At 45.8% G+C, this 27,396-nt stretch overlaps 3 protein-coding genes across 3 annotated transcripts in view; 2 read left to right on the top strand and 1 right to left on the bottom strand.

Annotated features, from left to right (window-relative positions):
* LOC144670314 (histone H2B-like) overlaps positions 1-27,396 on the top strand; it is a 1,149,071-nt gene that overhangs the window by 160,292 nt on the left and 961,383 nt on the right. The gene's annotated exons all lie outside the window — the stretch shown is intronic.
* Positions 3,580-4,182, bottom strand: LOC144670247 (histone H2B-like). Its single transcript, XM_078532734.1, has one exon. The coding sequence runs from the start codon at positions 4,180-4,182 to the stop codon at positions 3,697-3,699; it is 486 nt and encodes a 161-aa protein (XP_078388860.1). The 3' UTR covers positions 3,580-3,696.
* LOC144670246 (histone H2B-like) lies at positions 8,700-10,537 on the top strand. The gene has a single exon (XM_078532732.1). The coding sequence runs from the start codon at positions 8,700-8,702 to the stop codon at positions 9,075-9,077; it is 378 nt and encodes a 125-aa protein (XP_078388858.1). The 3' UTR covers positions 9,078-10,537.

Below are 27,396 nucleotides of genomic sequence, written 5' to 3'. Positions count from 1 at the left end.
GGGACATTTCCCTCTGTTCCTTTCTAGCTTTCTGGGTGCCTTTGAGGATGAAAAACCTCTTGATGCTTCCCTTGATCGCTTCCCACCAGTGTGTCAGGGACTCAAAGAGGGGTTTCACGGTTCTCCAACCTTTGTAATCCCTCTTGAGCTCCTCAATGTTCTCTGGGGTCAGCAGTTGCACATTTAGCTTCCATGCCCCCCTGCCCACCCTCAGGTCCTTCTCCAAGTGGCAGTCCGCCAGTAGGAGGCAGTGGTCAGAGAAGAACACCGGCTTGACCTCGGTGGATCTGACTGTGAATGCACGGGACACAAACAGGAAGTCTATCCTGGAACGAATGGACCCATCTGGCCGCGACCAGGTGTATCTATGCTGCGCTCCGTCTGCAGGGTTGCTGAAGACGTCGTGCAGCTTGGCATCCTTAACTGTTTCCATCAGGGATCTGGACGTAGCGTCCAATCTGCTGCCGGCCCTGCCGGATCGTCCAGCCGCATCGATGATGCAGTTGAAGTCACCGCCCAGAATGACCGGCCTGGAGGTCGCCAGCAGCAGTGGGAGCTGCTGAAAAACCTCCAGCCGCTCAGTCCCTTGTGCCGGGTCATACACGTTAATTAACCGGAGTGGAGCGTTCTTGTACATTACGTCTGCTACGAGGAGTCGCCCGCCCACCACCTCCTTGACCTCGGAGACGGTGAAGTTGCCTCCCCGCAGCAGAATACCCAGGCCGGAGGAACGAGAGTCGTTTCCGCCCGACCAGATCGATGGCCCGTGGGACCACCATCGTGACCATTGCCTGTAGGAGCTGAGGTGCGGTATCGCACACTCCTGCAGAAACAACAGGTCAGCTTTGACCTTGGCTAGGTAGTCCAAGGTCGCAACACATCGCGTAGTAGATTTAATGCTACGCACATTTATGGATACAATCTTTAAACCCATTTTAAAGCATTTATTCTCCTACCAAACCCACTGTCTCTGAGAGTCCCAGACCTTTAGTCTGCTCCTTCATTCCCGTAGTGAGCTCAAATTCCTTCACTTTGGATGGGCTGAGGTAGATCTCCTTGGCCGTGTTCTGCTCCGGTGGCATCTGGAGGTTCACGTAGAGAGCGGGTTTTGAGATGACCTTTGCTGGAGAAGCTTCTCCAAAACTCACCCCCTCTGGGGTGTTGCTGTTCCCGGCTTCCTGGAGCTGGGGTGCGATGATTGCCTCACTGCTCCCAGATTCCAGGTGCTGTGGTGCACTGGCCTCCTCAGGTTGCAGGCAAAGTTGGGGTGCGCTGGTCTCCTTGTTGTCTCCAATTTTCTGGAGCTCGGGTGTCTCGTCCTCCAACGCCCTGGAGCTTTGCCGCCTCTTCTGTCGGTGCCGCCCTGGCACTTCATCATCCGAAGAGCTGCTGCCCTTGTCATCCGTGTCGGATGGGAGACGCCTCTTGCCGCTTCTCTGGGAAACGCCTTTGCTTTTTCTTCGCTCCCTCTTACTTTTCTTCTTCTTCACCGTCCGCCACTCCCCCTGCTGCTTTTCCACTGCTGCCTCCTCCTCCATTGATTCGCTGTCCTGAGGACTGGGAGGTACAGGGGGTAGTGCTGCTGATTGGCTCTCTGTTGCCTCGATCTCTTTCTCCACCTTGTCTCTCTCTGTGTCCTCCTTTGTCCCGTTGAGCTCCCTGGGGGCCTTGGTGGTTGGAGTGACACGAAACATTTCTTCTGCTTCCCCCTGGTCGGCTTTGGCTGCCTGTGCGTAAGTACGGCAGCGTTTGGTGCAGGTCCTGTAGAGGTGACCTGCCTCGCCACACAGGTTGCAGCACTTGGCCTGTTTGCAGTCTTTTGTCTGGTGCCCTTCCTGTTTGCAGATCTTGCAGAGGGAGGCGCTGCAGTTGGCCGCCACATGACCAGCCTTGCCGCATGAGCGACAATGCTTGGGTTGCCCAGCGTAGACCAGGTAGCCACGGTTTCCCCCGATAGCGAAACTGGAAGGAGGGTGGAAAATGGCTCCCTTACCATCGGTCTTTAGCGTGACCTTAAACAGGCGTTTGCCTGTCCAGATCCCCAAGTCGTCTCGAATCTCGGTGCCGCTCCCCACCTTATCGAAGTACCTGGTGAGGAAGGTGACCACGTCGGCGACAGGGACGAAGGGGTTGTACACATGCACCATCACCACACGTTCCCGTTGCAACGGCAGAGAAAAGTGCGGCTCCGCCGTCAGGATCTTCATCTCCGGCAGGTCTCTCTTCTCCTCGAACACCCTCAGGAGCTGGACGCAGTCTGCCACCCGCTTGAACGTCACGTCAAAATAACCACCTTTGCGGGAGTCATGCAGGGTGAAGATCTCCGGAGCTTGGAAGCCGCACGCCTTCAACAGGATCCTCCTGGTGAAGAAGCCCCGATCCATAGGTGATCCTCCCTCGCTGTGGTTCACCGTGACTCGGACGGTGATAGGTAACCCACGGTATGGATTTCGATTGCGATTGGTTATAGCCCTTCCATCCCGACCTTGCCTTGGTAGGACCATGGTGTCGCCCCTGCAACACTAGATCTTAGCCAAAAGGCTCTTCCAGACATTTCCACAATCTCACAAACACTTTCACAGAGAATGAGCAAATCCTCTCACATTCGCTTCTCTTATATCTTCGGGAGGAATGGTGCTGCGGGCATTGCTGATTGGTCACTTTGTGCCGCGTCTTTGTTCATATCACCAATCAGATATCTACTGAACTCACCAATCCGGAGACTCCACGGAGTGAGGGCGGAAAATACCGGCGCCAAATTCGAACCGATTTTTATTTCAAATTTTCAAAGCCCGCCAAATTTGTAAAAAACGGACAGAACATAGTGTTAATTGGAAACAGGTAATTCAGTATTTAATATACGAATGTTAGATTTACTTAATCTCGCTCTCCCTTTCTCTATTCTACGGTTGATCTGTATTTGTCTGTTTCTGATTTTCAGTCTGGGTTTATCTGAACCTGAAAACCAGCCGAAAATAACAGCTCCAAATTTACGCTTTTCGACATCGAAAAGGCGGCCGATAGGTTTATAAAACAAGAAATACGTTTCATGTCGAAAGTCTTATGTAGAAAGTGAACTCGGTCTGACGACAAAGTTTTAAAATTCCCCGTCCCTGATGGGACTATTTCACATTTTATCCCAAGCTCCAGATACGGGATCTATTCGGGGTTAATTTCCATCTTTTATGAAACCCTTTAACCAGCCGGCAAAGTCTCATTGACATCGTTCTACAAACGGACGGTATATTGTAGATATTCGTGAGAGTCAAAAGCGAACATGTCTGGTGTAAATTTGCCAGCGTTGAGACTGAAGGTTCCGACATAACCGGGGCTGATAGGAAATGAACGGATCGATTATTGAGACCAAACTTGACCAGAACTGGAAACTGACGCATTTGCGTTTTATTCTCTCTCCAAAGCCAGGGAAAGGGGCCGAATATAAACGCGTCTGAGAACAAAGCGCAGAGGGTGAGCGGACAGACATTCATTTATGGGGCATTATTATCAGGACCTAAGAATTGAGCGAGTGATAAATCTACATTAGCCCGAATATGAGGGAAATAACATAGTTCGAAATGTTCAAATTTAAAACATGACAAAGTAAAAATTGAGATGATATAGCTTTTTCAGAGAGATTGTGGATGGCTCTTAAAAGAGCCGTTGTGTTTTGAATGTTTTTCAGGCCATTGTGGGGTTTTACTTGGAGCTGGTGTACTTGGTCACCGCCTTTGTCCCTTCCGACACGGCGTGCTTGGCCAGTTCCCCGGGCAGCAGCAGGCGCACGGCGGTCTGGATCTCCCGGGAGCTGATGGTGCTGCGCTTGTTGTAATGGGCCAGGCGGGAAGCCTCACCCGCGATGCGCTCAAAAATATCGCTCACGAACGAGTTCATGATGCTCATGGCCTTGGAGGAGATGCCGGTGTCGGGGTGAACCTGCTTCATCACTTTGTAGATGTAGATGGCGTAACTCTCCTTCCTCGACTTTCGTCGCTTCTTGCCGCCCTTTGCTACCGGTTTCTTTAAGGCTTTCTTAGCTCCCTTCTTGGGAGCTGGTTTCTTCTCATCAACCATCTTCAGTTTCAGACACAGAATAAAACAAACCCCTTCCGTCCGCTCATTAAATAGACAGTTCCCAGTTCTATGTAAATGAAGGATTGGAGAACCGTGATTCTGATTGGACATTTATAAAAACTATAACAGCCTCTTCTTTCATATTTTTCTGATTGGTGTCTTTAAATATCCAATCAGATTTCGACTTCTCCACCAATCATTAGCCCATTTACTGCAACCAGGCTGCACATTTTACAAGACTTCTCTCCAGCCGGAGTTTCTCAGTGTGTAAAGATATATTGGGAAATGTTGCCTGGCTGTCGGTGCGAGGGACCGTCCGGGGATGCAGGATTCCTTCTGGTTTTCTGACGCTCTGCTAATGTGTGAGGTAGGGGGATAGAGTACAGTGGGTGCATTCTGTTCTTGAAACTGTCGAACAGCATGTGTCTGATGTATCCTGTGGTTGGCAGTTTATGGAACTGGAAATGAAATTCGTTCATGAGTTTCTCAGTTTATGGAACTGGAAATGAGATTCGCTCATGAGTTTCTCAGTTTATGGAACTGGAAATGAGATTCACTCATGAGTTTCTCAGTTTCTGGCGCTGTAAATCAGTGTGGAATTGATTGTATATATTTCAGTCTGTGCTGCTATCCGAGTGTGCAATTCACATTCACTCTCAAATGTCAAACATTGCAAGAGATGGGGCTACTGAGAATGAATCACACATTGAATCAGTGCCGATACAAACTGAACTCCACACTGCCATTCAGCAACGGATGTTGACAGGTATATAATTAATCTCACATTCACACACAGTATCAGGCACTGATAGTGAACGAGAAGTTCACAGACTCAGATATAGTAACACAGACTGAAATATATAGAACCAGTAACACACTGACCTACAGTGCCAGACAGTGACAAATACAGAATCTCATTAACATCCAGTTACAGAGACTGACAGGTACAGAATCAATCCAACAATTTTTGTGGCTGAGAGAAACACATACTGATTTAATTCCGCTCTGGTTTATAGTCCCAAGGATAAAATGAATTTGTTTACATACACCAATAACGGACAGATGCACAATGAGTTCAAGGATGCCAAGTGAACCCAACACTGAGACATGGTCCCATCAAGTCACAGATACAGAATAAATCCAACACTGGCACACTGTACCACGGCCTTCCAAACACACACAGAATCAGAGAGTGAGTAAATCACACACATTACCAGACATGTTTTATATATGCTGATGACTTATGTGCCACTGCCCAAAGCACTGATTTTAACACCGTGGAGAAAACACTTTCTGAGGCCTGGGAGGGACTAACATCCTACTATGAAGAAAACCACCTTCGCACAAACCCATCAAAGACGCAAGCTTGTGCATTCCACCTCAGAAAGCGTGAAGCCAAATGCCAGCTTAAAGTAACCTGGTGTGGAGCAATACTGACGCATTGCGAGCACCCTATCTACTTAGGAGTCACCCTTGACAGATGCCTCACCTTCAAGAACCACATCAAAAAGACAAAGGCAAAAGTGAGCGCACAAAACAACATCCTGAATAAGCTCACTAACATAAAATGGGGAGCAAGCTCGAAAACATTGCGAACCAGTGCACTTGCTCTTTGCTATTCCACTGGGGAATACGCCTGCCCTGCATGGGAAAGATCTACTCATGCTAAGAAGATGGATGCCGTTCTGAATGCAAGCTGCTGATTTATCTCAGGTTGTTTAAAACCAACAAACACCAACAGCCTATATATCCTAAACAAAAACAGAATTACCTGGAAAAACTCAGCAGGTCTGGCAGCATCGGCGGAGAAGAAATCAGTTAACGTTTCGAGCCTTCATGGCCCTTCGGCAGAACTGGAGCATAGTTAGAAGAAGGGAGAAATATAAATTGGTTTAAGGTGGGTGGGGGGGGGGGGGGGGGGGGGGTGGGTGGGGGGTGGGGGGAGAGACACATTGAGGGTGTGGTGTGGTGATTGTGGAGATGAGCAGATAATCAAAAGATGTCACAGACAAAAGGGTCAAAGAGGTGTTGAAGGTGGTGGTATTTGTCTGAGAAAAGTGCTAATTAAGAATGGAAGACAGGATATTCAAAGTACAGCTCTAGTGGGGGTGGGGTGGAAAGACTAAAGGTTTTAGTTTTAGATTTAAAAATAATGGAAATAGGTGGGGAAAGAAGAATCTATATAAATTATTGAAAAAAAAGCGGGGGGGGGGGGGGGGAAAGAAACGGGGTGGGGATGGGGGGAGGGGGAGTTTAAGATCTAAAGTTGTTCAATTCAATATTCAGCCCGGAGGTCTGTAAAGTGCCTAGTCGGAAGATGAGGTGCTGTTCCTCCAGTTTGCGTTGGGCTTCACTGGAACAATGCAGCAAGCCAAGGACAGACATGTTGGCAAGAGAACAGGGTGGAGTGTTAAAATGGCAAGCGACAGGGAGGTTTGGGTCTTTCTTGCGGACAGACCGCAGGTGTTCCGCAAAACGGTCGCCCAGTTTGCGTTTTGTCTCTCCAATGTAGAGGAGACCGCATTGGGAGCAACGAATACAGTAGACTAAGTTAGGGGAAATGCAAGTGAAATGCTGCTTCACTTGAAAGGAGTGTTTGGGCCCTTGGATGGTGAGGAGAGAGGAAGTGAAGGGGCAGGTGTTGCATCTTCTGCGTGGGCATGGGAAGGTGCCATAAGTGTGGGTTGAGGAGTAGGGGGTGATGGAGGAGTGGACCAGGGTGTCCCGGAGGGAATGATCCCTACGGAATGCCGTCAGGGGGGGTGAAGGGAAGATGTGTTTGGTGGTGGCATCATGCTGGAGTTGGCGGAAATGGCGGAGGATGATCCTTTGAATGCGGAGGCTGGTGGGGTGATAAGTGAGGACAAGGGGGACCCTATCATGTTTCTGGAAAGGAGGAGAAGGCGTGAGGGAGGATGCGCGGGATATGGGCCGGACACGGTTGAGGGCCCTGTCAACGACCGTGGATGGAAAACCTCGGTTAAGGAAGAAGGAGAATATGTCAGAGTAGCTGTTTTTGAAGTTAGCGTCATCAGAACAGATGCGACGGAGGCGAAGGAACTGAGAGAATGGGATGGAGTCTTTACAGGAAGCGGGGTGTGAGGAGCTGTAGTCGAGGTAGCTGTGGGAGTCGGTAGGCTTGTAATGGATATTGGTGGACAGTCTATCATCAGAAATTGAGACAGAGAGGTCAAGGAAGGGAAGAGAAGTGTCAGAGATGGACCATGTGAAGATGATGGAGGGGTGGAGATTGGAAGCAAAATTAATAAATTTTTCCAGGTCCCGACGAGAGCATGAAGCAACACCGAAGTAATCATCGATGTACCGGAGAAAGAGTTGTGGCAGGGGGCCGGAGTAGGACTGGAACAAGGAATGTTCCACATACCCCATAAAGAGACAGGCATAGCTGGGGCCCATGCGGGTACCCATAGCCACACATTTTATTTGGAGGAAGTGAGAGGAGTTAAAGGAGAAATTGTTCAGTGTGAGAACAAGTTCAGCCAGACGGAGGAGAGTAGTGGTGGATGGGGATTGTTGGGGCCTCTGTTCAAGGAAGAAGCTAAGGGCCCTCAGACCATCCTGGTGGGGGATGGAGGTGTAGAGGGATTGGACATCCATGGTGAAGAGGAAGCGGTTGGGGCCAGGGAACTTGAAATTGTTGATGTGACGTAAGGTGTCAGAGGAATCACGGATGTAGGTGGGAAGGGACTGGACAAGGGGAGAGAGAAGGGAGTCAAGATATCCTGGCGGGTATCACTCCCCCTAATATAAGAAGAACGGTAGCCAGGAAGAAAGAGCGATTCCGTCAAACATCAGATGAGAAGCACCCTCTACATGGTCATACACCTACACCCAGCCACCTAAAGCCAAGGAAGAGCTTCGTGAACAGTGTTGTTCCATTACAATCTGAAGCCCGCATCGCCTTGTGGAAAGACCGGCTCGCCAGTCTCGAACAACCCCCAGCGATGGAAATTCTAGCGGATGAAAGCCTTCCCCCAGGAGCTAATTGCAACTGGGCAACCTGCAAGTGCCTTAACAGACTTAGGACTGGTGTAGGTTGTTCAAAGGTGTCACTAAGCAAATGGGGATATACAACCAGCCCGACAACTTGTGACACAGACTATGCAACATCTCCTGCAATGCCTATCGCTAGAGGAACCCTGCACTGTTGCAGATCTTGCCAAATTAAACAACAAGGCGAAAAAATGTGTCCAGTTCTGGCTGGGCCATGTATACACTGTCCGTGGACACGATAAGAAGAAGACCAGACACTCACAGTTCCTGAATGAACCCACATTCCCAGACAGCCCCTCGCACCGACAGCCAGGCGACATTTCCCGGTGTATCTTTACACACTGAGAAACTCCGGCTGGAGAGGGGCTTTGGAAAATGTATTTCCTGATTGTAGTAAGAGGGCTTATGATTGGTGGAGAAACCTAAATATGATTGGTCGGTTTAGCTATCCAATCAAAAAAAAAATCACAAAATATCCCCGTTTTGTTTAAATAATGTCCAATCAGAATCATTGTCTCTCCCATTCCTCATTAGCATATATCTGTCATACTGTCTATATAATGAGCGGACGGAAGGGATTTGATTTATTTCTGTGTCTGAAATTGAGATTGAGGATGGCTGAAGAGAAGAAGAAACCAGTTGCTAAGAAGGGCGCCAAGAAAGCGGTGAGTAAACCGGCAGGAAAGGGCGGCAAGAAGCGGCGAAAGTCGAGGAAGGAGAGTTACTCCATCTACATCTACAAAGTGATGAAACAAGTTCACCCCGACACCGGCATCTCCTCCAAGGCCATGAGCATCATGAACTCGTTCGTGAACGATATTTTCGAGCGCATCGCGGGTGAGGCTTCCCGCCTGGCCCATTACAACAAGCGCAGCACCATCAGCTCCCGGGAGATCCAGACCGCCGTGCGCCTGCTGCTGCCCGGGGAACTGGCCAAGCACGCCGTGTCGGAAGGGACAAAGGCGGTGACCAAGTACACCAGCTCCAAGTAAAACCCCGCAATGGACTGAAAAACACCCGAAACACAACGGCTCTTTTAAGAGCCACCCACAATCTCTCCGAGAAAGCTATATCATCTCAATGTTTAATTTGTCGTGTTTCTAATTTGAACATTTTCGAATGATGTTTTTTGTTAGTTTTGTTTCCTACTTTCAGGCTAATGTAGATTTATCACTCCGTTCAATCATTCGCTGTTGTTAATAATGGCCCATAAATTAATGTCTGCCCGCTCACCCTCTGCGTTTTGTTCTCAGACGCGTTAATATTCGGCCCCTTTCCCTGGTTTTGGAGAGAGAATAGAAGCAAATGCGTCAGTTTCCAGTTCTGGTCAAGTTTGGTCTCAATAATCGATCCGTTCATTTCCTATCAGCCCCGGTTGTGTCGGAACCTTCAGTCTCAACGCTGGCAAATTTACACCAGACATGTTCACTTTTGACTGTGGAATATCCACAATAAACCGTCCGTTTGCAGAGCTGTGTAAATGAGACTTCCTGCCTGCTGGTTAAAGGGTTTCATAAAGGATCGAAATTAACCCCGAATGGGGTTTGGCGGGCTTTTAAAATTTGAAAAAAAATCCGTTGGAATCTGATAATTTGGCGCCGGTATTTTCCGCCCTCACTCCGTGGAGTCTCCGGATTGGTCAGTTCAGTAGATATCTGATTGGTGATATGATCAACATTAGGAGAGGCAGCATAAAGTGACCGATCAGCAACACCCGCAGCACCATTCCTTCCGAAGAAATAAGAGAAGCGAATGTGAGAGGATTTCTTCATTCTTTGTGAAAGTGTGAGATTGTGAAAATCTCTGGAAGCAGGACTCTGCTCTACTGGCTGTTACCAGGGACACACACTGAGACAAACATCAACTGCAGCTGGAGGATCATCAACTCGGTGAAAGCCGCCCTTTGGTCTGCCTGAAACTTGTTGGTCCTCCCCGGCTGATTGTTGCAGACTGGCACATTCCAAGGTCCAGGGCTAAGTGCTGAGGGAAGCACTAAAGCTTGGGGCAGCCGGCGCAATGGGGAAAGGTCGCTGTCTAAGACCTTTCTGCCATAGTGCACCAAAACAAAAATAAAAGTAGCTGGAAAAACTCAGCAGGTCTAACAGCATCTGTATAGAGGAACATAGTTAACGTTTCGAGTCTGTATGTCTCTTCATCAGAATTGAGGGAATATTGAAATGTGGTGAAATATAAGCTTGTTGAGGGGGGTGGGACAGGTAGAGTTGGGTAGAGGGCCAGTGAGAGGTGGAAGCAAAAGAGAGGTTGCCAAAGTTGTCATAGACAAAAGGACAAAGGGGTGTTGACGGTGGTGATATTAGCTAAGGAATGTGCTAATGGTGACATTAAGGGTAGAAAGCAGGACGAGCAAGTGAAAGATGGCGCTAGTGGGGGTGGGGTGGGGGGAAGGGATCGGAATAGGCTAAAAGGTGGCGATGAAACAATGGATGGAAATACATTTAAAAATAATGGAAATAGGTAGGAAAAGAAAAATACATTTTTAAAAATATAAATTATTGGAAATAGGGGGATTGGAAAGGGGGTGGGGATGGAGGGGAGAGTTCTTGATCTGAAGTTGTTGAACTCAGTGTTAAGTCCAGAAGGCTGTAAAGTGCCGAGTCAAAAGATGAGGTGCTGTTCCTCCAGTTTGCGTTGAGCTTCACTGGAACATTGCAGCAAGCCAAGGACGGACATGTGGGCATGAAAGCAGGATGGGGTGTGGAAATGGCAAGCGACAGGGAGGTCCGGGTCATGATTGTGAACAGACAGAACGTGTTCCGCAAAGCGGTCACCCAGTATATGTTTGGTCTCTCCAATGTAGAGGAGATCGTATTGGGAGCAGTGAATGCAGTTGGCTAAATTGAGTAAAGTGCAAGTGGAGCGCTACATTACTTGAAAGGAGTGTTTGGGCCCTTGGATTTGAAGAGTGGGGGAGTAAAAAGGCAGGTGTTGCACTTTCTGTGGTCGCATGGGTATATGCCGTGGCAGGGGGTTGAGGTGTAGGGGATGATGGGGGAGTAGACCAGGGTGTCCTGGGGGGAGCGGTCCCTATGGAATGCCGCCAGGCAAGGTGAAGAGAAGAATTGTTTGGTGGTGGCATCATCCTGGAGTTGGCGGAAATAGCGGAGGATGATCCTTTGAATGCTGGTGGGGTGGAAAGTGCGGACAAGGGGGACCCTATCATGGTTCTGGGAGGGAGAGGACAATGTGAGGGCAGAGGCACGGGAAATGGGTCGGACACGGCTGAGGGCTCTGTCAACCACTGTGGGCAGGAAACCTCGTTTAAGGAAGCAGGAAGACATGTTAAAAGCACTGTTTTGGAAAGTGGCATCATCAGACCAGATGCTGCGGAGACGAAGGAACTAAGAAAATGGGATGGAGTCCTTAAAGGAAGCAGGGTGTGAGAAGTTGTAGTCAAGGTAGCTGTGGGAGTCGGTGGGCTTGTATTGAATTTTGATGGACTATCACCAAAAATTGAAACACAGAGGTCAAGGATGGGAAGGGAAGTGTCAGTGATGGACCATGTGAAAGTGATGGAGGGGTGGAAATTGAAAGCAAAATTAATACATTTTTCCAAGTCCAGATGAGAGCATGAAGCGGCACCGACGCAGTCATCGATGTACCGGAGAAAGAGTTGTGGGAGGGGGCCTGAGTAGGACTGGAACAAGGAATGTTTCATATACCTCATAAAGAGACAGGCATAACTGGGGCCCATGTGGGTACCCATAACCACACATTTTGTTTAGAGGAAGTGAGTCAAGTTCAAGGAGTAATTGTCCAGTGAGAGAACAAGTTCAGCCAGTTGGAGGAGAGTGGTGGTGGATGGGGATTGTTCAGGCCTCTGTTCAAGGAAGAAGCGGAGAGCCCTTAAACCATCCTGGTGTGGGATGGAGGTCGATAGGGATTGGACATCCATGGCAAAGAGGTTGCGGTTGGGGCCAGGGAACTACAAATTGTTGATTTGATATAGGGCACCAGATGAATCATGGATGTAGGTGGGAAGAGACTGAACAAGGGGAAAGAGAACGGAATCAAGATAGGAAGAAATGAGTTCTGTGGGGCAAGAACATGCTGACGAGATCGGTCTACCGGGACAGTCCTGTTTGTGGATTTTGGGTAGGAGGTAGAAGCGGGCCGTCCGAGGTTGGGAGACTGAGGTTAGAAGCTTTGGAGGGAAGATATCCAGAGGAGGTGATGTCAGTGACAGTCCTGGAAACAATGGCTTGATGTTTGGTTGTGAGGTCATGGTCCAGAGGGAGGTAGGGGGAGACGGCCATAACACAGTTAGTATTGAGTAATTGACTCTATGATCAATGATTTTATTACGAGTGAGCATAATGGAATAAAATTCAATTACAAATTTCAAAAATGTGAAAACTAAACAAATAATAATATCCGAGATTGTAGAAAGTCTAAATTTAACGGGATGAGACAGTTTAATATCAAACAATCTGCAGGGGATGGACGCAAAATGAATATCGAAATGGGACAAACAGAGCTTCAAACGCGAATGGTCCCCGTTTCTGCTACACGTCCACTCGCGCCCAACGCCCCTTGCCCCCCGCGCCGACACAGGTTCGGGGATTTTGTTCTCTCTGTGATGAGAGTGAAATGGGCAAAATTCCCACTGCTTTTAGCGGCTGAATTGCTGCGGAGATCTGCGCATGCGCTGTTTAACCCCGTCCCCAGTGTCGTGTCCATGAGGATAACAGCGCATGCGCAACAAGTCCACCAACAATGGCCGAGAGCGTCATTCACTCAGTGAGCGGAATAGGGTTTAATTCAGCAGCGATCGGAGACATCACCGCCCCAGAGGGAAGTGAACAAACAGCATCTGCTTAAAGCAGCGCATCGGTTTGGAGCCGCGTCCGCAGATATGCTCAGAGATTGGCATTGAGTGTCCGGGCAGCTGAGGCGGAGGCGGCGGCTGTTTTTAATGGGCTCCCTGGAACACGAGCTGCTCCCGGAACATGGAGTGAGCGGGGGGAAGGGAGAGTCCATTCTCGAGCAGTGTCTGGACAGAGTGAGAAGAACTCGCCATTGAAGATCATTGCTGCTTTCTCTCCCCAAACCCGAGTGAAGCTTCCTGGCTTAGTTCCGGCTCCCACTGTCCCTTGTTATTGGACAGAGAATGGCGGGGGAAATAGCCGCACAGTAACAATGTTTCCAGTTACACAAAGAAGATCAATTTCAGGCACCAGGTGAGAAGTGTGAAAGAGACATTTTAAACAGTACCTGCTTGTTTCCGGATGTACAGTTAGTTCAAAGGGAGCTGTAAAGAGAAATTTGACCCTTGCAGAGGTCATTTCTCCATCAGATAGTCTAATTCAAGGAGCAGTGCACAGGACAGGTTGTCTCTGCAGGTCACAAACTTGTTACAAATCTACTTAAAATAACAGATGAGTAGAAACTGATTGTTCCAGTACTGCGTGTGCTGCTGGTTTTGCTCTGTTGATTCTTCATAATAATTATTACTTGAAAAAAATACATTGATCACTTTTGTACCTTCTACTTCACCTATTCTTCAGGTGAAGGAGTTATATTTCCTGTGTGCACGGAAAGAATTGAAGGAACCAGATGATTCCTCGAAACAAGGAAAAGTGCAGCCTGATGGTTCCAACTCACAGTAAGTACAATATCACTCACAAAGCACAGAGATACTGCCAGGCCTTTAGGCCAAAATGAAACAGTATAGAGACCCACGTAGGTCCAAAGGTTGAGAGGTGCCCTTTCAATAAAATATTCAAACAGAACATTGGTGGGAGAAGTTGTTTCCATTGCACTCCAACCTAGTACAACTGAGAACTAGATACATCAATCCCAGGGCAAAAGCAAACCCAATATTATTTTTAAGTACACAGTGTCACCTTGTCCACAAATTAAATACCAATTATTAACTCCATCAGACAACATTTACCCTTTTGTGAGATACAGAATGGATTGCTGTTAAGTATCCCAGAGTGTAGACTGGGCTACAGATTAAATACCAGTTCCAAAATCTCACAAAGTGTTAGATGAGAACATCGAGTGAAAGTATCAATTTCCTTTTAAAAACTGCACGAATTACACACCAGGCCATGTATCAGATCGATGTATATGTTATCATTTCAATTTGTTTTCACAGAGATACAAATTGAACAGCACTACATATCCCATACAAAACTACTGAATGTAACCTATGGCTGTGAAAGAAAACATTGAATAAATATTTTACCAGAAATCAAATGGTAAACAAATATTGATACCATAATTTATGAAATCCCAGTTACATTCAACACCAGAGATGCATAGATAGAAAATAAATCCAAAACTCACTCACCCACCTAGAAACAGACATTTAAACAATAATTCCAAGCACACATCCAATCTGGAGATTGACAAATACAAAATTAAAGCTACTTTCATATACACTGTCACTGACAGAAAGAAGCAGAATATAGTCCACTGTCATATACAGTATCAGGAACTGACAAAGGTATCACAAAGCCCACACTCACTTATTGTACCTGAGACCGATGGCCAACAATAACTAATTCACATTGAGCAGTTAAGATTGAAAAATATAGAATACAGGTTTGGAAGGTGCTGTCTAAGGAGGCTTGGTGAGTTCCTACAGCTCATCTTGTAGATGATATACACTGCTACTACCATGTGTCGGTGGTGGAGGGAGTTAATGTTTGTGGATGTGGCACCAATCAAGCAGGCTGCTTTGTCCTGGGTTATGTCAAGCTTCTGGAGTTCTGTAGGAGATGACTGATATAGAAGGAATAAGGCATTCACATGCAACACAAAAGACTGACAGAAGCAGGTTGAATGCAACAGTATTACACTCCACAGGAAACGGAAAGAAAGCAAAGAATAAAACACACTTTACATTTCACAGCAGAAAACTTGAAGCAAAATGAATAGAGCAATCACAGGATCAAAGAATTGCATTTATGTAGCTCATCCTGCACTCGTACAAAGTACCACAACTGACAGATACAGGTAGAAAACAGCATTTGAATACAATACCAGAGACTGATACATACACAATGAATCAGGTACACATATAATTATTCAAAGACTGATGGCAGCAGAACTAGCATCAAACTCTCACTCACTTCCAGATACTGGCAGCTTCAGAATGAGCTCCACATTCAGTTGTAATTCTGGGGACTGACAGATGGAATGGATCACAAAATCACATTCAGTTCCACAGACTGATGGGTACATAATTCATCCCATGTTCACACACAGTAGCATAGACAGATACATTATTAAAAACTCTTTCGCAAAAAGCACACGAGACTGACAGATGCAGAACTAAATTAACTGTCCCATTCAGTACCAGAGAATGGCAGAAAGAGAAAATATCCCACACTGACACACATGACCAGAGTCTGTCAGATACAGAATATATCCCACTCTCTCATCCCAAATCAGAGACTAACAGATGGAGAATTAAGGCCATAACGACACAGCCCCAATGGATGACAATTACAGAATTAACCTAATAATGGATGAGAAATGGAGAGTTGCAGATTGACTCTCACACTTGCTGAGTCCCAAGGGCTTATATCACAGAATGAATCCCACAATCACACAGAACAGTGGCAGACAGTGAATGTGACCACACTCACAGAGCAGTGACTGGGAGGTACAGATTGACATCAGCACTTGCATATAGAAGCAGAGACTGACAGACACACAATAAATCTCTCACACACACTCAGTCCAGAGATTGACAGATGGAGAGTGAACCCTATGCTCTCACATGGTACAAGATTTGCAGATAGAGAATGAATTCCACCATCTCACAAAAAAACAGTGACAGATATTGAACAAATCTCACTCGTGTACAGTTCACAGAACTGGAAGTTACAGCATGAATCCCAGAATTGCATTTAGGACCAGAAACAGTCAGATATAGAATTATTCCAACAAGCACATTCATTACCAGAATATGATAAAGACAGACAATTATCAGCTAATGAATTAGTCTAAAACTCTCATAGTGAAGCAGAGAATGATGAATACATAATGAATCCCACAACCATTCACTTGCAGTGACTGACAGATACAAAATGATTTACATACTCACAGACTGAACCAGTGATGAGCAGATACTGGACAAATGTATTTCACACATAGAGCAATTACTAATATTGTTTGATTTCTTCTTTGGATGTTTGTGTCACTAGAAAGTCCGGGAGTTTTGACCCTCCCTAATTGTCATTTTGAAGGCAATAGTGGACTGCCTTCTTTCTGATGCTGTCTGTCATCCATAGGTGTGGCAAATTTGTTGTTAGGTAGCAAGTTCCAGGATTTTGACCCAGTGATGATGACTGAATGGTGACATATTGTCAAGTCAGGATGGTGTTTGAATTGGGGGTGACTTTGCAGGTGGTGTTGTTCCAGGCACCTTCTGTCCATGTTCTTCTAGGTATAACAGGTTGCGGGTTAGAAGGATGCTGTTGAAGTAGTCTTTTTGAGTTGCTGCAGCAGATCTCATAGGTGGTACAAACTGTGTGAGAGTGGGGGAGGGAATAGACTCATGAATTGTGTGTCACTCAGATACTTTATCCAGAATATTATTGATCTGCATGAGTGTTGTTAGGAGTGCACTCAGTACTGGAAAGTATTTAATCACACTTCTGACTAGTAGGTTGTAAGTTGCAGAATAGGCTTTAAGGAGTGCAAAGGTCAGTTACTCACTGTAGACCTGCTTTGACCTGTTCCTGAAGCTGTAGTAGTTGTGTGGCAGAGTAAGATTAAACCTTTCAATCATTTACCATAAACTAACAATCAAAAAAAAGATGGTCACACTCGAGTGAGATATCCCATTGCAGGGAAAAAGCCACACTCGCTTATCATAGACGTGCAGGCAAAGCACAAAACCCACAGTCACATTTCAATTATAAAGAAGTCCATAATAAAATCAACGTTCACAGGTTTTGAACAGACAGGGAAATGAATACAAATGTTCACCAATCAGACACAGACACCGAGTCATAGCAACATCTACATTCTACAGGTTAAAAGATTCACAGTAAAACCTACATCTCATTAAACAAAATGAAGAGGTACCGAATAAAAACATATTCTGTTACAGTAACTGACAGGTAAAGAATTAGATCAACATTCTCAGATATGATACACACAATTGCAGAGTTAAATCTAAAATAACATCTAACAAATTGATAGGCACAGAGTGACCGCACATTCACTTGCCAGAATTTAAAAGGTACAGGAGAAAAACCTTTCTTCCATACTAGAGACTAACTTGTACAGAGCAAAATAGACACTCACGTCGCTGTAACTGACAGGTGCAGAAGAAGATCCTGATTCACAGACTGGAAACTGCCAGGTAAAGATTAAAGCCAAAAATAACAAATTAGACACTGAGGTTCACAGCAATCCTATATTCACTTGCCAGAAATTTACATATAAAGAGTAAGGCCTTTTCTTCCACACTGGAAATGTCCAAGTACAAAGGAAAACCCAGATACATGTTTAAGAAATTGACAGACCCAAAGCAAAACCAGCATTACAGCAAAAAACGACAGGAACAAAATAAAATACACACTCATGTAACAAAAATAGGCACAAATAATTAAGTTCACATGTCCAAAACTGAAACAGTTAAAATCCACAATCACTCATCAGTAAGTGACTTGCACAATAAAGCCCAGATTCTCATAGCAGAAACAGATGGAGATAGAGCAAACTAATTCTCACTGAACCAGAAACTGGGCAGGACAGAATACAGATTACACCCATTTTTCAGAAACGGACAGGTGGATATAAAATAAGGTACTTGCATAAAAGAGATTGACAGAAACAGACTAAAGCACATTGCCCCACTTAAAAGTTTGACAGGTGCAGTATATAACCCAGTCTTCCAAAATACTGACTTGTACAGAGTGAAAACAACACTAACATGGCAGGAAATCACATATTGAATATAAATCCACACAGACATACCACTTACTGACGGTTATAGAGTTAGATATAATAAATCAGGAAATGCATACGATCATAGCAGAGTCTAACAGATAGAGATTAAAATCCATACACTTAGCAGGAACCAAAAGTTACAGGACAAAGCCCACAATCACATATCGGACAGTGAGGGAATCAGAGTAAAACCAACATTGACATAGATGAAACAAATTGGTCGAATGAGGAAAGGTTGCTCGATTTAGGCCAATACTCAGAGGAGTTGAGAAGAATGGGAGGTGATCTTATTTAGAAATATAAATTTCTGAGGGGACTTGACAGGGCAGATTCTGGGAGGACGTTCCCCCTCATGAGGAGTCTAGAACTCTGGTCCACAGCTTAAAAATAAAGTGTCTCCCATTTTAGACTGCAATGAGAAGGATTTTTTCTCCCAAAGGATGGTTAGACTTTGGAATTCTCATCCCCGGAGAGCAGTGGAGGCTGGGTCTTTGAATAAATTCAAAGCTGTGTTGGACTGATTTCTGATTGACAAGGGAGTTGAGGCTTTGGGGACCAGGCAGCAATGGCCACAATTAGATCAGCCATGATCTTATTGAATAGTGGAGCATATTCCAGGGGCCGAATGACCTACTGCTGGTCCTATTTATTATGTTCTTAAAAAATAAGATTAAATGTGCCAATTGCATGAGAGAAGTTAATAAGAATAGTGTATATCCCACAATTACATGACAGAAAATGATAGGCAGACTAAAACCCACACTCATAACAGAAAATGGCAGGTAAAGGGCATGCTCACACATCAGACACTGACCAATTCAGTATGAAAGGCACATTGACATTCCAGAAATGGATATTATAATACCATAAAATGCCCACTCATCTCAAAACAAAATAAGAGATACAGAATAAAGCCCACACTCTCAAACTACAGAAAGACACAATGTGAAACTAAACTCACTGGCAAGCAACCAACTTGTCCAAAATAAAACCCTTACACATATACTGGAAATTAACAGGGATGATGTAAGACCATCACTGGCTCAACACAAACTGACAGCTGCATTGTGCAAAACACTCACACCTACCAAACCTGACAGGTAGATTGTCAAAGTCACATTCACATATGAGAAACTTATAGACACAGGGAGTTTTAAAAAAACACTCATTCACACATACCTGACACTGCCAGAAACACAGTAAAGCCACACTCAAAATAAGAAACTAGATGCTGCAAAAAAAAACACCCAATTATGCCAAATATTGATATGCACAGGGTAAAAAAAACCTTCACATATCAGAAATGAGCATGTACAGACAAATTGCACATCATACCACAGACTGAGAAATATGGAGTAAAAAAAACACTTTCCATACCAAATACCAACAGTACAGAATAAAATACAAAATTACCTACTGACAGACAAGGAGTAAAACCCACACACACACATCAGTGATTGATGGAAACAAAACCTGCATTCACTGAACAGAGATTGGCAAATACAAACAAAAACAGATCGTCACCTATCAGGAACTGACAATAGCAGATGAAAAGCCACATCCACATTTGGGAGATGGAAAGAGACAGAGTCAAACCCACACTCATGTAGCAGAGACTGACAGGTGCAGATTAAAATACAGACTGACATAGGAGAGACTGCTAGGAACACAGGAAAACACTTCCTTTGAAGCTGCATGGTATGGAGATTTAAAAAAACATAAATTGGAGATTAAATGTTATGAATTAATTGTTGTAATCAACTGCCACAAACTGACATAGATTAAAAGCTTTATCCAAATATCAGTTACTGATAGGCCACATTCACATAGCTACAGAGGACAAATATCTGAAGAGACAGAATAGAAATCCAATCGCTGAATAGCGGGAAAGGGAAGAAATTAGAAATGTGTGATCCATTTCACTGCTGAATGTGGACTACAAAATTCTGTCCAAGGCCATTTCCAATGGGCTCTGGGGCTGGTGATCCACCCTGACTAGATCTGCGCTGTACATGGCAAGAAGATATCTGATAGCCTCTCACTACTCAGGGAAATAATTGCAGGATGGGGGCGACTGGAGACCTACCTCATCAGCTTGGGCCAGGAGAAGGCCTATGGCAGAATATCACACGCCTACTTGATGGATCAGCCCTCCAAAATGGAGTTTGGAGAGGGAATCTGCAGTTGGGTCCAGCTGCCCTACAGAAACCTCAGTAGTGCAGTTTCAGCCAATGGGTGAGAATTGGAAATCTTTCTGATAAATCTGAAGCACTCTCTCCCCTCTCCTGTTCATATTTTGCATAGAACCTTTTCCTGAGTCCATCAGGAAGGATTCGGGTTTAAGAAGGGTGACAATCCCAGGCAGCGGAGGCACTCAGGTCAAAGCCTCCCTGTACATGGACAACGTCATCATCTTCTGCTTGGATCCACTGATAGTGTACAGACCGGTGATTGGTTCAAACTGGCCTCGGGAGCCAAGCTAAATTGTGGCAAGAGTGACGTCATGTTCTTTGGGGACCTAGGCTGACCATTTCTTTGTCCCCTTCACTGTCAGGTCAGGCTGCCTGAAGGTGCTGGGGATATGGTCCTGGGCATGGACTGGAGACTGAAAGGAGCAAGTAGCTATGGTCAAAGAAAAACTGGGCATCCGGGAGCGACGCTCCCTCTCCATCACTGCTAAGAAACTGGTCATCAGGTATGAAACACTCTTGGTGTTGTACATGGTGCAGGTTTGGCCCTTTCATCACTCCTACACTGTGGTGATCACCAAAACTATCTTCTGCTTTATCTGGAGGTTGAAAATGGACCATGTTCACAGGGACATGGCATACAAACCTCTAGATAAATGGGGACAAAATGTGACCAACATCACCCTCATCCTAATGGCCCTGTTGTGTGTGGCTGCATCAAGCTGTGCGTAGACCCTCGGGAAGCAAACAGCAAGTGTCAATATGTGCTGAGGTTCTACCTGACCCGGTGTCACGAGGATGGGTCACCTGTGGAAAATTTAATGCAGAAAAACATCTTTGAGGACAGCTCCATCCAGCAGTGGTACCCACGTAATGATCTACAGGTACAGCAGTATAAGGCGATGGTAGATTCTGTCAGATAGCCTGCTCAGTGAACTATCAAAGTCTTTTGCAGGAAAGCCTCATCACCAGAACTTTCAAACAACCTCTAGGATGTAGCTTGGCTGGTGGTGAGAAAGGTCCTCCCCATCATGTCCTTCCTCCAAGCCCAAAGTCTCTCCCCTTCTGCTCATCACACTCGGTGGCTGTAGTGGAGAAGAGACCATTGTTCTGCACCTTCTGGGATGTACCTTTTCCAAGAAGGTCTGGCTAGAGATGCAGTGGTGTTTGTCGAGGTTTATCCTGAGCAGCTCTGTGATATAGGACTCAGTGCTCTATGGCCTGATCCCAGGGACACACACCAAGATAAACATCAACTGCAGCTGGAGGATCATCAACTCTTTGGTCTGCCCAAAACTTGCCTATCTTTTGAGTGATATAGACTGGCACATTCCAAGATCCAAGACTATGTGCTGAGGAACACATTAAAGCTTGGAACAGCCACCACAGAGGTTCAATGGGGAAATGTCACTGCTGAATGCCTTTCACCCATAGTGCACTGAGGACCTGAAGAATTTTATAGCACCCCTGGGGCTGTATGCCTGACATTGATTGTACTTTGTGAATATCAAGAATAACAGAAATTGGATTGATGCACCTCAGAGAGGAACTTGCTGCATGAAGGCAAGTTGAATTCTGTTGCAGTTTCTGTAATGTGTCAGTTTGCAAAAAATTTCCCTTGGGCTGTATTCCTGACATGGAACATATATTATAAACATCAGGGGAATTACAACTGTGGAGAGGCACCTAGGGGTGGGGACACGTCGAACTTTGTTGCACTTGCGGTAATTTTCAAGTTGAAATGGTTTGCAATGTACTCCTACACATTTTATGAATAAAGTTTATTTCTGGAGGCAAAATAAGAAGAGAAGAAGGAAACAGCTACCAAGAAAGGGTGAAAGAAACCTCTGAGTAAAGGACAGGAATATTCAGGAAAATTTGGGGAAGGAGAGTTACTCCATCTACATCTACAAAGTGATGAAGCAGGTTCACCCCGACACCGGCATCTCCTCCAAGGCCATGAGCATCATGAACTCGTTCGTGAGCAATATTTTCGAGCGCATCGCGGGTGAGGCTTCCCGCCTGGCCCATTACAACAAGCGCAGCACCATCAGCTCCCGGGAGATCCAGACCGCCGTGCGCCTGCTGCTGCCCGGGGAACTGTCCAAGCACGCCGTGTCGGAAGGGACAAAGGCGGTGACCAAATACACCAGCTCCAAGTAAAACCCCACAATGGACTGAAAAACATTCAAAACACAACGGCTCTTTTAAGAGCCACCCACAATCTCCCTGAAAAAGCTGCACCATCATTTCCCATATTGAGTTAATGATAAATATCTTGCTGGAGGTTTGTAGGTCAATTTTCCAATGTTTTCCAATCCAATCACATGTTTCTCCAAAATGCAGTTTCTCTCCCAGCGGAATGTCTGTTTCTCTATTCAGTGTTTGTGATGTAAACTGAACATTGGTCCCTGACCCTTTGTCCAATTTCTTGGCCTCACCTGTTAATGTTCCACCTCCTCCCACTCAGTTAAGGGAATGTGTCAGTCTTCTCCATTTTCAGTGTGTTTACTTATTGGGAAATGTTAATTCATTAACTTTAAACCACTGGAGTGCAGAAACTTTAATGTTACTTTCTAACTTCTTGCACCAGAAGCCTGGACTCTGGATTCACTCCCTCGGCTGCTCCTGTCACCAGGCATCAATCTCTAATCTGTGATGTGTTATCTTTACAATGATTGAATTGGACTGGGTCCCGTTACAGAATGTTGTGAATGGGTCTTCCTACCTGACCATTACAGACAGTTTCACATAGAAGAAACAATCAAACTGAATTGGGAGTGAATTTTAAAACCGAAGCAAAGTTTCACTAAAGTGGTCGCTGGGATGTGGCGATTGTCCTACGGTGAGACGCTGATCAAATTGGGCTTTTTTTTCTCTCTAGTGTTTGGAAGAATGAGAGGCGATCTCATTGAAACTTACAAGATTCTGAATGGGGCTTGATGCGGTAAAAACTGGGAGATTGTTTCTGCTGATTGGGGAATCTAAAACACGAGCACTGTCTCAGATAATGATCATTTAGGACTGAGATGAGGGGAAATTTCATCACTGTGAATCTTTGGAATTCTCTGCTCAGGGTTTCCAATGGTAGCTTCCTATGTAAACATGTCATGTTGCAGTTCACCAGCCTCACCAGTGGAGGTGTTGCAGTAATTCATCAAACCCCTGGAGTCAGACCACTCAGTACAGAGACTGGGATCTTCCTGTGCTCCATGTGTGGGTTTCAGTGCCTGGGTGAGAGCACCTCACTGAGCGCAGGCTGGGTATAGAGACTGTGTGCCTGTGTATCTCTGCACCACACCTGGTGAAAGTAGCTCATTCAGCACATACAGGGCTGGGATTTCCCTGTGCTCTCTCTCAGGCTCAGTTTACTCTGAGTGGATATCCCTCATTCTTTGGTTTGAGTTACAGCTTCTCTCTTACAGTTAGTCTGGGTGTTCCTGACTGAGCAGAATGCCCCTATCCTGTCACACTCACCGCACATATTGAGGTGGATGTGATGCCTCCCAAGATACAGGTGATCAAGAACTCACGTCTTCACTACACTCGTTAACTTTACTGACCCCTAGTCCTTGAATCATCATTGATTTCCCTGGAATATCAGATACATTATCATCTTCATCTGCTGTGAACACTGACCTGACAGTGGAAAGGCATTGGAGGAGGATGGTGAAGTCAACAGTGTCAAAGGTTGAGAAGGATGAGGAGGGATTGATCAGCTGGGTCAGGCTGCACTCGCCTGCTCCCATTCTAATCTTTCCAGAGTATCACCTGCAATGGCTTCTCTTCCCACTCCTGCTCTGTTACCTCTGGAATCCCCCAGGGATCTATCCTTGGTCCCTCCTACATGCTGCTCCTTGGTGACATTATCTGAAAACACAGTGTTAGTTATCACATGTATGCTGATAACACCCAGCTCCACTTCACCATCACCTCTCACAACCCCTCCACTGTCATTAAATGACCAGACTTCTTATCCAACATGTAGTACTGGATAAGCAGAAAATTCCCCCAACTAAATATTCAGAAGACCAAAGACCACACTACAAATTCCATTCCCAGTCACTGACTCTATCCCTCTCCCTGGTCACTGTCTGAGACTGAAACAAACTCTCATAACCTCGGCACCTCACTTCACCCTGAAATGAGCTTCTGACCACATACCAGTTCCTTCACCAAGATCACCTATTTCTAGGTCTGTAACATTGCACATTTTATTTTAATGTGAGTGTCGCTGGCTAGGCCAGCATTTATTGTCCATCCCTAATTGTCCTTGAGGCTCACATGTAGGCCAGACCAGGTAAGGACGGCAGATTTCCTTCCCTAAAGGAAATTAGTGAACCAGATGGGTTTTTACAACAATTGACAATGGTTTCATGGTCATCATTAGACTTTTTTTTATACTGAATTCAATATCCACCATCTGCCGTGGTGGGATTTGAACCCAGAGTCCCCAGGGCATTACCCTGGGTCTCTGGATTACCAATCTAGTTAATTACCAATAATTACCAACACCACTATGCCACAACCTTCCCATGTCACTATGCCTCAACTCACCTTTACCTGAAACCTTCATCCGCTGCTCAAAACCTCGCCCATGCTTTTGTTACCTCTAGATTTGACCATTCAAACACACTCCCGGCCAATCTCCCATTTATCACCCTCCAGGGAGTGAAGCTCATCCAAAACTCTGCTTCCTGGATCTGAGTTCACTCCAAATGGCGGTCACCCATCACTCCTGTGCATGTTAACCTATACCGCATCCTGGTCTCAATTATAAAATTCTCACCCTTGTTTTGAAATTCCTTCATGACCTCACCTCTCCCTATCTCTGGAATCTCCTCCAGCCCGACAATGCTCTGAGAAATCTGAGCTCCACTAATTTCAGAACATCCCTGATTTTAATCACTCCATCATTGGTGGCTGTGCCTTCAGCTCCTGGGCCCTAAGCTCTGGAATTTCCTCCCGAAACCACTCTGTCTGTATCTTGCTTTCCACCTTCCCCTACCTGGATCCCATTCCCTCCATTTGTTTCCCCCTTCCTCTCCCCCGGGTTCCTCCTCTCTCACCCTCTGGCTTTACACAGTCCAGTTGCTGTTTTAATTGACATCAGTGAAATGTAGTTTCTGTATTTCCCACAACAGTGACTACACTTTAAAAGGAATTCATTGTCTGTAAAGCTCTTTGGGATGTTCTGAGTTTGTGAAGGAAAATACATACATGCAATATTTTGTTTTTTTCATAGAAACATAGAAAGGAGTCACAGAAAACACTGAAGAGGCCATTCAGCCCATTTTGTATGTGATGGCCGCACCCTCTGAAACCCGTCTACAGCCCTGCACCACTGAACGAGCCCCAACCCCCCTCCCATCAACACTGCACCCTCCTCTCCTCCTCCTGATCTCCTTCCCCACCCACTGAAACTCTTCCCAACCAGGTAAAGCCCTTTCCTCAGCCTCTGACCCATTGGGAAAGGATCAGATTTGTAATCTGAGGGCCGAGGATTCCAGTCCCTGTCTCGCAGCTGCTTCCAGCGAAACTTGGTCAATTCCCAGGAAGCCATGAAAAGTGAGCAATTCCCGCTGAATTCTCCTGCTCCCTCAATGGGAGTGAAGGAGATGTTCCTTCAATCTGCAACAATGTCCATCTTATTGAAATTGTAGCAGACAGGGTGATTTTTTTTCCCTGACTAACAAGGGAGTGAAAGGTTATGGGGACAGGCGGAATGTGGAGTTGAGGCCGCGATCAGATCGATCATGATCTTATCAAATGGCAGAGCAGGCTCGAGGGCCTGATTGACCGACTCCTGCTCCGAATTCCTATCTTCATATGTTCGTACGTTCGAAAACATTCCTCTTCCCAACCCCTTCTCTGCCCCCTTAGCCACCAATCCTCCCTTTGAAACCCTTCCCCACCCCATGAACCAATTCCCAACCCACTTTCCTCATCCCATTAAACCCCTTCCATAGTCTTCGCCCCTTATCCCACCTCTTATATTTGTGAGATAGCTTGCTCTGTGGATGGTCAGAGTGCTGACACCCTAAGACCCCTATCATCTCTCAGATCACACATCAACCTTACCCCTTTTATTTTCAATTAAAACCCACGCATCCCTCCCTCCCCTCGACCTGTACACATTCACTCTCTGTCCTGAAGGGCAGTCCAAGGGATTTTTCTCAGATTGGACCCCACCACACCCACAATCTCAGACCAGAGAGAGTGAAATGAAAGATCAGACATTTATATCGAACCCTTCCTGATATGAGAAGAGTCCAAAGAGTGATTGCTTCTGAAGTACTGACACTGTTTTATAGGAAACATTGCAGCCAATCAGATTTCAGCAAAGTCTCACAAGGATTGAATGAGATTTGACGGGTGAGGAGTTTCTGGTCATGTTGGTTGAGAGAGTGATGTTGTTCCAAGACACTGGGAGAACTGCCAGCTCTTCAAATAATGTACCAGATATAACCTTTGGCATTCACAGGTAGAAAGGGTCTCAGTTTAACTTTTCATCCAAAACATGACCCCTCCAACAGTGCAGCACTCCCCCAGTGCTGGTCTGGATCTACTGGAGCGGGACATCAACCCACAATTTGTTCACTCAACTCCCAACTGAGGCAGAGTGACAATGGATAAATTAACCACTTCTCTTATCTACACAATCTGTGCTCTCACACCCCAATCTGTGTGAAAGCTGCAGTATTAATCAATTTAAATAAACCTGTCTTAAACCCTCTTACTCTCACTCCTTGCCCTCATTCTGAAAAGCTGACTCATGCCTGGAGATTGATCCCACAGACACCTCCAGTATCACTCCGAATTCCTCATTCTTCACCTGTTAGACTGGACAGTGCGTGTGGAGGAAAGGGACTGAGGGAACTGCCGACTCTGTCCTCACACACAATCTGCACTCTCACACTGCTGCAGGTAGCAGCAATGGGGAGCAGCAACTGGGAGTTACTCCTCTGTGCTTCCTGGGTACTGAGGCCAATTACAGAGTCTCCCAACCGAGTAACTCATCCGGCTGTGATCCACCAACTCGGCACTGCCCTTTTCTTGCTGGTCTGTTTGGATCAGCCCTCAACACCCACCGTCCCCTCCAGCCGCTCAGATAGTGACTAATCATTCAGGGAATTTACCTGTGCAACTGGTTTACATTAAATTCTTCAGTCTTTCATAAATAACA

This window comes from Cetorhinus maximus, chromosome 31 (assembly GCF_964194155.1).
Source record: "Cetorhinus maximus chromosome 31, sCetMax3.hap1.1, whole genome shotgun sequence".
NCBI lineage: Eukaryota > Metazoa > Chordata > Chondrichthyes > Lamniformes > Cetorhinidae > Cetorhinus > Cetorhinus maximus.
Note: the sequence above shows the minus strand (reverse complement) of the source record. Positions and strands in the feature narration are given on the sequence as shown.